This window comes from Erpetoichthys calabaricus, chromosome 6 (genome assembly GCF_900747795.2).
Source record: "Erpetoichthys calabaricus chromosome 6, fErpCal1.3, whole genome shotgun sequence".
Lineage (NCBI taxonomy): Eukaryota > Metazoa > Chordata > Cladistia > Polypteriformes > Polypteridae > Erpetoichthys > Erpetoichthys calabaricus.
The window spans coordinates 165,222,689-165,235,181 of NC_041399.2; the positions used below are offsets into that span (position 1 = coordinate 165,222,689).

At 37.5% G+C, this 12,493-nt stretch overlaps 1 protein-coding gene across 1 annotated transcript in view; it reads left to right on the top strand.

Moving 5' to 3' along the window:
- LOC114653127 (POTE ankyrin domain family member D-like) overlaps positions 1–12,493 on the top strand; it is a 72,481-nt gene that overhangs the window by 43,274 nt on the left and 16,714 nt on the right. The window contains exons 11-13 of the mRNA XM_028803293.2: positions 2,406–2,552; positions 10,693–10,847; positions 11,117–11,210. Of these exons, the coding sequence (XP_028659126.2) occupies positions 2,406–2,552; positions 10,693–10,847; positions 11,117–11,210 (396 nt within the window). The remainder of the gene's footprint in view (positions 1–2,405; positions 2,553–10,692; positions 10,848–11,116; positions 11,211–12,493) is intronic.

The following is a 12,493-nucleotide window of genomic DNA, read 5'->3' on the forward strand; positions in this document are numbered from 1 at the left end:
AATAAAGCACAGTACATACTGAATCTATATTTTATTTGTTTAAAAAACTTTTTTTTGCTTATATTAAATATGTATGTTAACACATTTGAATGATTAATTACACTGGAAAAGTAATATACAGTAATCCCTCCTCCATCGTGGGGGTTGCGTTCCAGAGCCACCCGCGAAATAAGAAAATCCACGAAGTAGAAACCATATGTTTATATGGTTATTTTTATATTGTCATGCTTGGGTCACAGATTTGCGCAGAAACACAGAAGGTTGTAGAGAGACAGGAACGTTATTCAAACACTGCAAACAAACATTTGTCTCTTTTTCAAAAGTTTAAACTGTGCTCCATGACAAGACAGAGATGACAGTTCTGTCTCACAATTAAAAGAATGCAAACATATCTTCCTCTTCAAAGGAAACAGAGAGTAAAGCAAACAAATCAATAGGGCTGTTTGGCTTAAGTATGCGAAGCGCCGCCGGTACAAAGCTGTTGAAGGCGGCAGCTCACACCACACCCCCTCCGTCAGGAGCAGAGAGAGAGAGAGAGAGAGAGAAACAAAGTCAAAAATCAATACTTGCCCTTTGAGCTTTTAAGTATGCGAAGCACCGTGCAGCATACTTAAAAGCTGCACACAGAAGGTAGCAACGTGAAGATAATCTTTCAGCATTTTTAGACAAGCGTCCGTATCGTCTAGGTGTGCGAACAGCCCCCCTGCTCACACCCCCTACATCAGGATCACAGATAGTCAGCGCAAGAGAGAGAGAAAGAAAAGTAAGTTGGGTAGCTTCTCAGCCATCTGCCAATAGCGTCCCTTGTATGAAATCAACTGGGCAAACCAACTGAGGAAGCATGTACCAGAAAGTAAAAGACCCATTGTCCTCAAAAATCCGCGAACCAGCAAAAAATCCGCGCTATATATTTAAATATGCTTACATATAAAATCCGCGATAGAGTGAAGCCGCGAAAGGCAAAGCGCGATATAGCGAGGGATCACTGTAGTGTCATTTATTTTTTCATTTTTTTAATAAAAATGATAACTCATGACAACAAATGTGTAAAAAATGATTGGACACACAATACTGTACAGATCACGTTACAATCTGCAAAACATAATCAAATGAAAAATGCAATCAATAATCAAGTAAAGTTAAAATGCATTTCATCATAATCAATAATTTCACAATTTAATATCTATTTTCAAAAATTATTATAAAAATTTAGTTTCATTAACCTCATCATTTGTAGCACAGTAGACACAATTCTTGTTTCAAAGTCCATATTTTTTTGAACATACAAAATGTTATACACATGAAAAACATTTTTTTCCTACATATTTTAACAGTGTCCAGATTTTTGTAATGCAAAATTAGATAATGGTAAAATTCAGCAAGAATTTCTACTAGCATTGGCAGTGGCTTTTGAAGAAACACTGCAGTAACTTCATGTGCATTATATGGGGTGTCTCACCACACGAAAAAGGTTTGGGGCAGCCACTCTAATATTATCCCTGGCTGCAAAAGGGTATTGAAATAAGCAATGAAGTGCTCTGTTTGAGTTCCAAAACTGAACTGCTTGAGCAGTGAAAAGATGGCGGCTTTAAAAGCCAAAAATGGAAGTGATGTCATCTAGGGCCGGAACTGAAAGTGATGTCATTCAGCTTCCTCCTAATCGCACGTGTGTGACAGGGGTTTTTGTGCTGATGTACAAACAGTAGTCATCTGTTATTTTATAGATATTGTACAGGGTACCATAACACTAAACCTAGCCAACAAAACTCCCAGCATTACATTTCCAAGCGATAGTCTATATATGAAAATTTGTCCACATATATACATTTAGAAGAGTTAACATTATAAGAGTTAATTAAACACTGGAGATTTTGCACAGTTTGCAAAACTGTGGGATGTCTTGTCACCACTGTGCATTCTGGGTAGTATTCTTACATTAGGAAGTAGGTACATGAAATTCCAATCTTCCATAAATGTGTGCTTGGTGACAGAGACAAACACCAGGCATATAAAAGGGTGTGTTTACAATCATTGCAATATTTCTGTGGCTCCTAAAAAGGTGATGACAAACACGTTTTTGCCTAATCTAATACCAAAATTAGTGCTTTTTGAATTTATGAAAATATATTAAGTACCTCAATTTCTTTTGCATTTTACAGAGAATTTCCCTTCAAATGCAATTCTTTTTACTTTGTGAATATATGTAGACCTGTAACTTCAGTATGGAGGAGGAGCAGGAACAGGGGGTGGAAAATATTGCATATCCAGTAGTATCACGCTCTTGGCACTTGTTGAATTTGCAAGTAGTTAGTTTTAGTGCAACAAAGAAGCTGTGATGTGGTGTGTCTCTGACTCATGTACAGTTAAAAGTCTTTACTTATTTATAATGCAATGTCTTCTTGTAGTTGAAGAAGGTACAAGCATGTCGTTTAAAGTCACAGCACCGTATTAAAGAAATGGAGACTATACTAGAAGAAAATGAGAGGATTTTCAAAGATAAATTGGAAGAGGCTTCATTGATTGAACTCAAGCTTAAATACCTTGAAGAATTTGTAAGCAGGTATTTCTAAAATAGAAATGTCATTGTTTTGGAATGGTAGATATTCATAATCTTAAATTTAGGGGACCAGTTTGTCTGCATGTCAATTCTTTTCACTTATTTCCTGAATATACGACACAACACCTTTAATTCAATTTAGTTATTTGGGTTTGTTTCCTGCCTTGCCCCCTGTGTTGGCTAGGATTGGCTCCAGCAGACCCCCGTGACCCTGTAGTTAGGATATAGCGGGTTGGATAATGGATGGATGGATGGGTTTATTTTTGATTGTAGCATTTAGTCAAAAAGTCACTACATTTACAGTATATGGCGAAAGGTTTGTGGACACCTGACCATCATCCCATTACACAGCCATGGGCATTAATGTGGAGTTGGTCAGCACTTTGCAGCTATAACAGACACCACTTAGTTGGGAAGGCTTTCCACAAGATTTTGGAGTGCGTTTGTGGGAATTTTTGTCCATGCAATCAAAAGGGCATTTGTGAAGTCAGGTACTGATGTTGGATGAGAACACTAAGCTCACAGTTGGTGTTCCAATTCATCCCAGATATGTTCAATAGGGTTGAGGACAGGGATCTGTGCAGTCCACTCAAGTTCCTTAACACCAAACTTGTCCATATTGTCCTGCCACGGGGACACAACCATGCTGGAATAGAAAAGCGCCTTCAGGAATCTGTTGCCGAAAAGATGGAAGCACACAATTGCTTAAATTGTGTATGCTGTAGCATTAACTGTATCCTTCACTGGAACCAAGGGGCCCTGAAAAACAGCCTCAGACCATTATTTCTCCACCACCAAACTTTTCAGTAGGAACTATGCAGTCTGAAAGGTAGTGTTCTATGTCATCAGCCAAACCCAGATTTGTCCATCAGACTGGCAGATAGTGAAGCATGACTGCAATGCTGATGCTAGGTTATTTTGTGCCCTAGGCCAAGCTTATTAGTGCGCTAACCGACTGTTCGGTACTAACTCGTATGGCTGAGTTTTACCCCCTTATCATCTCCGCCCTAGTCAAATGCCTAATTCACCTTAATGTTGGTGACTGCCAAGCATGATCACTGCAGAAGACACATCTCCACAGCTGCAGAGTCCAACGGTGTGCTTTCTACTTCAGCCGATGTCTGGCATTGAGCATAGTTATCTTAGGCTTGTGTGTAGCTGCTCAGCAATGGAAACACATTTCATGATCTCCTGATGCACAGGTCTTGTGCTGATGTTGCTTCCAGAGGCAGTTTGGAACTCTGCTGTGAGCGATGCAACAGAAGATAGATGATTTTTAAATGCTATGTGCTTCAGCATTTGAACAGTGAATTTGTGTGGTCTACAACTGTGTTGCTGTGCTGTTGTTGTTACTAGCTGCATCCACGTTACAGTAATGGCACCTACAGTTGACCAAGGCAGATCTAGCATAGAAGAAATCTCACATGCTGACTTGTGGTAAATGTGACATCCTATGACAGTGCGACCCATTCTGCTGTAAATGTTTCAGTTGAGATTACATGGCTTCATTTTATGCATCTGTTAACAATCAGTGCAGCTGAGACCCCTGAACTCAATTATTTAGAGGGGTGTCCACATACTTTTATTCATATAGTGTGGTTTTTGGGGGCATGAGGTGTACAGAGTATAGTATGATAATAGCTCTGCGGCTAAGGAACTTCACTAGTATCTGGAATCCTGTTACTTCCAGAAGGGATCCTACTCCGCTGGGCCCTTGAGCAAGGCTCTTAACTTGAAAATAGCTCCATCGGTGCTGTACAATATTTGACCCTGTGCTCTGACCCCCAAAGGTTATATGAAAAGACAATTTCAAAATATATCAAATAAAAATCAAATAATGTGAAATGATGGTTAAAAAGTTTTAATATACTTTGTAATTGTATATACTGTATTTCCTACTTCATTAAAAAAAATAAAGTCACTGTATTATAAGAAGAAATTCAAAATTGTAGGGTACAATTTTTTGGTATTTACTGTATTTATTATTTTGGTTAATTTCATGTTGTTTGCCTTGATTTTCTCTATTGTTTCTGAATCATTAATATGAAAATTCTGATTGCAGACTAGAGAGTGAAAATTGTGAACTCATGCTGCTAATCGAACAACATACACGCAAAATAAATGCTTTACAAAAGGAAAGGCATCATTCAAAATTAGTAAGTTTTGCTTTGATAAATATGTTCAGTCCATATGCAGTAAGAGCAGATTTAATAAACCATAATCTGGATTTTAATAAAGTTAGCTATTTGTGTAAAAATGTAAATAAAAATGAATTAGTCTTCATTTTCATTTTCTTATTTATACTCATGGGAGAAACCAGCTCTTTTATTCATGTCTTCTTCAGCCCCACACTGCACATCTGCCTTCATCGTAGAATTCCTCTACATCCATTGTTTCTTTGCTTACTGCATTGCTAATTTTTTTTTGCATTAATTGTCTCTCCACTTTCCTCATCACATTCCAGTGTCTTCTCCAGTTTGGCTTCATGTTTAATCTATATCTACCACGTCTCACTCTAATACACTATTCAATATCTCTCACAATTTTTGTACACTTTTCCCTTCATTCCCAGAGGCAAATGTGGAAATCAGCATGTGTTATAACTGTTTAAAATGATTTTTCCATGAGTGTAAGCAAAATGTAAGCAAGCTCTTTGCCTTTGGTGTGTCCTCTGTTGGTAACAGGCACATTGCATTTCTGCATTTTCATAATTAATCACTTTAGCAAGTGTGTGTGTTTATTTCTCAAAAAGCATTGTGCAGTTCTGGCACAAATCACCAACTACCATTTATAGTGGTGTGCAAAAGTATAAAGTCCCCTTGAAATTCATCATAATTTTCTGCATGACAAAAGATTTGTACACATATTTATTCATTCAGCATTTTTAATGTGAACTTTAATGCTGTAACTATACATTTTCAAAGTCAAAATAAACCAATTTCTGTACATATTTAAAAAGAATTCTGAATAGGGTTAAGATCAGGGGCCTCATGTATAACGCCGTGCGTAGAACTCACACTATAACATGGTGTAAGCACAAAAGCGGGAATGTGTGTACGCACAGAAAGATCCAGATGCAGGAATCTGTGCGCACGCAAACTTTCATATTCTTCCACTACATAAATCCCGATCAGCGTGAAAAGTAACGCACGTGCACGCGCCTTCTGTCCCACCCCAACTCCTCCCAGAATTATGCCTCTTTGAATATGCAAATCGATATAAATAGCCTTCTGTGAAAAGACAATGGGAAAAGCATGGGGGAAAATATAAAAATTTCAGCAAATACCAAGTGGAGGCAAAGGAAAAACGTACTATTTGTTGGTTTAAACAGTGGTATAATCAACAAAAGGAAGTTGTTCGAGTGACATAGTGTCAGGGAAACTCGAAAGCTCAAGTTCACAAAGTTGCACAGTGCCCGAAATAAAAATGAAGTTGTCACATATCAAAGTCGGCATGAAAAGGCGACTCGTAGCGGACCGTCTAAGTGTCATATGAAAGCTTATTATGGTACAGAGAAAAAAAATAGGCACACAGTGGGAAAAAAGCACGAAATGTCAACTTTAATCTCGAAATTTCCACTTTAATCACGTAGTTTATTTTGTCATTAAAGTAGAACATTATAAACTTCATCTTAAAATCGTTTATTTTACTAGTTTCTGAAGTAGCACGTTAAATGCTTTGTTCTGTATTTGATCTTCTATGTGCTCTATGTGTGTAAATCACTACGTGCTTCCGTTCTTTTTCTTTCTCCGACAGGACACAGAATCCATTGCATTCGTGATATTACAGCTCTCTGAATAATTAAAATACTGAGATGTATACGTGATATCTTTTTCATGATGATAGGAATGAAAGCGTTTTACTAAACATGGGAACACAGTGGCTCAGTGCTTGTTCATATCTCACGCAAGAGGCTTGCTGCGCCATGTGCAACCTTCGATGAAATAATTTATTACAGAAGTACTGTCTCTTTCAAACATACTAACCTCCAATTCCTGTCCTTACTTTTCTTTCTCCAAATACCCAATCGCCACACAATCAGCTCTGCAATAGACGTTAAGCCATCTGTAAGCTTAGAATACCGATTCTTCAAAACTTTTAAGGAACATTGAAATATCTTAGTAGTACATGTTTAATTATTCTATCCCTCTATCCTTCCAGTGTCACGTCAGCACCAGCAATAATACAGCGCAAGGCAGGAGTTATCCGTGAACTAGCTAGCGTTGTGGCACCGTGTCCTCACATGTTTAATTATTAACAATACAGATTATTTAAATAAAGTTAAAGTTTTATCTGTATACTATAAGCAACATATTTTGCTGCATTTCATCCTAAAAATTATATCGTCATCATACGCGCTTTATAAAGAGGCGCAGGTTGTGCAATATTATAACTGTAGTGCAAGTTTACAGTGAGGTAATTGTACTTATAAGTACAAACAGTTCTACAAGGAGCACTTGATGGACTGATTGAGTGCGTTTATAGTTCTTGGAATGAAACTGTTTCTGAAACGCGAGGTACGTACAGGAAAGGCTTTGACGCATTTTGCCGGGTTTCTGAGGCAGCGTGTGCTTGAAACTGTATACCGATAATTCTCTTTCCGATCAGCTGCAGCTGTGATTCCCTACTCAGATACAGTGATATAAATACTCCGAGTGGTGCAGTGAGAGTAATGTGGAAAAAGATGATCCGCTGTGGCAACCCCTAACGGGAGCAGCTGAAAGAAGAAGAAGATGCAGTGAGAGTAACAACGCTAAAGCAGTTGTGGTATTTGGAATACTACGGCTATTCCCTGGACCATTATATTGCTACAGGTTAATTACAATCAGATGCATTACACTAATAAACAATATGCAGTTAATTTCAGTGTATTTATAAAGCCGCGTCAGGAATGTGGGTCTAAGAAAGAAAGGGTGACCACACAGGAACAGTAGCACTGCTTTGACGCTGGGTGCCGCCAGTCTGCAAAACCGAGCGGAGAAATTGCGTACGCCACGGTATGAGGTACCGTGGAAATGTGCGTGGCTTTACGGCAAGTTTATGTTTTATACATCGCGATTTGAGCGTGGAAACGGGAGTACGCAACATTTCTGTGCGTACGCACCGTTTATACATGAGGCCCCTGGGCTTTGACCTGTTCATTCCAAAATATTCACCTTTCTGTTTTTGAGTCATTCCAGTGTCACTTTGGCCTTATACTTTGGGTCATTGTCATGTTGAAAGATGAATCTTCTTCAAAGCTGTAGGTTCATATCAGAAGGGAAGAAGTTCTTCTGCAATATTGTGCGGTATTTGTGTCCCTTCATTGTCATTTCAACTCTGACATGATTCTTAGTCCCAGCACATAGCGTGGTGTTGCCACCACATATTTCACCGTACGCATGTTAGTTTTACGCCATGCATACTTCTTTCAAGTCTGACCAAAAAAATCTATTTAGGTCTCATCTGACCATAAAACTTTCTCCCACATCTTAACTGGGTCTTTCTCATGCTTTGTAGCAAATGCCATACGTGCTTTTATGTGAACCTTTTTAAGGAACGTCTTCTTTGTTGCTGTTAACCTCCCATAAAGGTCTGTTTTATGGAGAGGTCTCAAAATTCTGGAACCATTAACCTTAACATCAGTTTCAGCCAAAGAGCATTGCAGATTTCTGAGATTGACTGTTGGATTTTTAATAGCTTCTCTCACCAGAAGACATCTTGCTCTGATATTTAGTTTTGAGGGATGGCCTGTTCTAGTAAGAGTCTGGGTGCAGTGATGAAACTTCTACTTTCTGATGAAGGATCCAACAGTGTTTAATGGGACATTCAATTTCGTCAATATTTTTTGTAGGCATTTCCTGCCTTGTGCATTTCAGTTACTTTAATTCCCACATCAGCAGAATGCTGCTTTTTCTTCAATTTAAATTAAAATGGTTTATTTTAACTTTAGAAATGTATCGTTACAGCATGAGAGTTTACATAAAAATACTGAATGGATAAATATGCATACAAATCTTTTGTCATGCAGAAAAAGTATGATAATTTTCAAGGGGATTGAATAATTTTGCATGTCACTGTATAATATCTTGGCATTACAATTCAACAAAATGGATATTTGTCACTTTCCAAATTTTGTCTTTAAATGACAGAAAAATAGGAGATGTTTTATTTTTTTTTGATGGAATAGAAGAAATAACCCAATTTCTTTTGTTATAGAAGCTGCCCTTATATTCGCACTTTACACATAGTACAAAACATAATTGTGGCAACTTTGCAATTAAATGGAACTAAATAATATTGTGTTGGAAGGAGACACTTATTCAACATTATTTTTTGTTTCTTTTTATTGAGAAAATGAATTAAGGTCTGACTATGAAATTCTCTACATGCAGTTTCTAACTGCTTGAAATATTATTCATTTGATACGGTATTGTTTATTATTATAACTTTGTTGAGTCCCATTGGCTGCAGCACTATATTGTCTTAATGTGTACTGTATAGTTGTTACAATTTTGATGTTTCTGCATCTATAGGAATAGCAGGAAATACTTTTCAGTTGCACATGTAAGGTATTTGAATAAGTTGAATTGAATACATATTAGCTCCCCAGCTGTTATGACCAAGTGTATGGTGCACTTCTTTCAGCTTCTTTTTGTTCATAGTTTTATTTTGGGCTTTATAAAGTGCATATTTTGCACTTATTTTTTTTTTATTATTATTTTCAGTTACTATTAAACATTTTTTGCCACCATTTTGGTTTTTTTTTTTGCCACCATTTTAAAATAACAGTCTCAATCCACTGTACTAATTCCCTTCATAATTTTAAACACTTCAATCATGTCTCCGCTTAAACTTTTGCTTAAACTGAAAAGGCACAGCTCTTGTAATCTTTCTTCATAATTCATCCCCTGCAGCCCTAGAATCAGCCTAGTCGCTCTTTTCTGGACCTTTTCTAGTGTTGCTATGTCCTTTTTGTAGCCCAAAGACCAAAACTGCACACAGTACTCCAGACGAGGCCTCACCAGTGCATTATAAAGTTTGAGCATGACCTCCTTGGTCTTGTACTCCACACATCGTGCTATATAACCTAACATTCTGTTAGTCTTCTTAATGACGTCTGAATACTGTCTGGCAGTTGATAGTGTTGAGTCCACTATGACTCCTAAATCCTTCTCATAAGGTGTACTCACAATTTTCAGACCTCCCATTGTGTATTCAAACCTAACATTTTTACTCCCTATGTGTAATACTTTACATTTACTGACGTTAAATTTCATCTGCCATAAAACTTCCCAAACCTGTCAAAGTCTTTCTGTAATAATTCAATTGATTGTAGATTATCTGCACTCCACCTACTGTATCTTGGTATCATCTGCAAACTTAACCAGATTGTTACTTATATTCCTATCCAAATAATTTATATATATTAAACATAGCAGTGGCTTTAGCACTGTGGAACACCACTCTTAACATCAGCCAATTCTGATGAGGTTCCTTGCACCATAACCCTCTGCTTTCTGTGTCTGAACCAATTTTGCCCCCATCCACAAACATCACCCTGAACACCCACTTCTTTTAGTTTGAAGGTCATGATGGTCAGACATGGAAGTGAGAATTCCACTGCACTCTGTACATGTGACAATACTACTACAGCGTAGAGGAAGAGAAAATTGAGCACCTTGCACTCTTTGTAGCCAGTAGTTTGTTCTTTATTAGTTTTTATTGTGCATCAGAAGAGCAACCACAACAAATGACCTGTCAGCAGAAGGTGAGCACACTGTATTCTCCAAGCGTCCTGGGTGAGATTGTCATAGGGGACTGTAACCATCTATGTGAAGATGTCACTGTGGCAGTGGTGGCCGAGCAAGCTGTGACCAATGTCACATGACTAGTGGCAATCTGTAATGCTACCATTTGTCATATGGCATTGCTGGAGAAGGAAAGTGGGAAATAGCAGAAGAAGCACACAGATGATTTGTACGCAGACTGCAAATGAAGGCCGAATGGTCCTGGACTGGCTAGCCACCAAAATGCACACAAAACAGGATCATCATAGCAGCTACCAACTCATACAAGAAGGAAATATCGAGAGAGTGAGCTGTGCTCAGCTCAGCACCAAGATATTACGTTTATACTATTTTTTATTACATTAGATCCAGGAATTGGAAAATAAATATATTCAGTCCCACCAGCAAATTGAGGAAATGGAAAAAGTAATTATTGAAAAGGACAAGGCTCACACTCAGAAAAATGAAGAGGTTATATCTGCGGAGACCAAAATCAGCCATCTGAAAACAAGCATAGAGAGGTAATTTGTGAAATAAAATATAGACACTAGAACAAATGAAAGGTTTGGAAAATAAATGTTATTTCTGTATCCTTAACCATTACATAAATGTTTTATACAGATTCAGCATAGTGCATATGACAGACTGTAGATGATGAATAAATATTCATTTTAATTCCAAATTGCATTCTTAAAGACACGGAAAGGTTTTTAAAAAGTCTAGTGTTGGAAGAAAATGTGATTTACATGCCTTTAGGATGAAATAACATCTGTAAAAAAATATATTTCAGACTGGAGAGTGAAAACTGTGTACTGAAAGTTTGTGTTGAAAAACAAGCCAAGGAGATAACTGCTTTGCAAAACGCAAGTCAGCATGAAAATGTGGTATGTTCTTCCCTCATTTTTTGCAAGCCAAATGTAATTCTCCTTAGTATTTAAAGACTTAAGAAAAATATTTTTTGTTGGTCTCAGATGCAATAACAAGATGTTGTCTTTATGAAAGATGAGTACAGTGTGTTTAAAAATGGGAGTCATGGCTGGAAAAATACACTTTATACTTGACTAGCAATGGAAGCAAGTCAAAACAGGTGGCACACTGTTCAGCAGTAGTACATGGTGGGGTATCTTTAACAACTAATAGTCTTACCAAATTAACAAGCATCTGTCCATTGATGATTCAGTTGTGTTAAACACAGATTATGGTTTTTAACTCCAATCAGTGAGTGCTCATCACTACTGCAGGGCCGTTCTTAGGTTTTTGGGAACCTAAGCAAAGGTACCTGTCGGGGCCCTGTTGTTTCTATCCATATGAATGTATGATAATTATTTTATCCGTATAAATGAATAATAATTAGTGATGTATAGCTTATCATTTTATGATTATATACTGTATATCAGATTTGAGAGGAATATGTCAAAGGAACCTACTGACTATATCTAATGTAGCATGTAAATCAAACCTTTAATGTAAAAACACCTTGCGTACTTTCATTTTTGCAAAGTCTTTGATTAAGTCTGAATAATCGAGGGAGTTGATGACTTTGTGCTCAACTGCCATTATGATCGATCTGTTGCGCAGACATCCTGGCAGACGAGGAGCGTGAACTGATCTCCCATTGGGGCCCCACAGTCACCGTCGATGCTGCCTGTCGTTACTGTTTCCTGTCTGCTCACGCGTAACCATACTGATCATTCCGCCAACTGAAAACATTTGCACTCCTGAAATATGGACCTGAAAGTTGTATTTGGTTACGGCTAAACGAGAAGTCCCCTACTTTGCCTATGCCTAAGAACGGCCCTGACTGCTGTCTCTGTTATCCATATGTTGCATATATTTGTTCTTCATATGAAAAATATTCTGGTGAATCATCTGCGGAACTCTTAATCCATCCTATGCTGTCTAACAAGTTGCACCACCTTTGTAAGAGAATCGTTTTATGTTAACATGATTTAAAAAAAAATTAATGAGTTATACAATAGAGAAATAGCTCACCATTTGCTACTGCCAGCGCAAAGAAAGTTAAACTTAAATGATACAAAAGAGTAAATACCATGCACTGTTCATTACAGATATTTGTATATGTTTACTGTTTGCTCATCCCACTGTTTCGATTATAGCAATCAGAGCTGATAGGCATATATGTTTCAACTGAGAGTTACTTGGCATT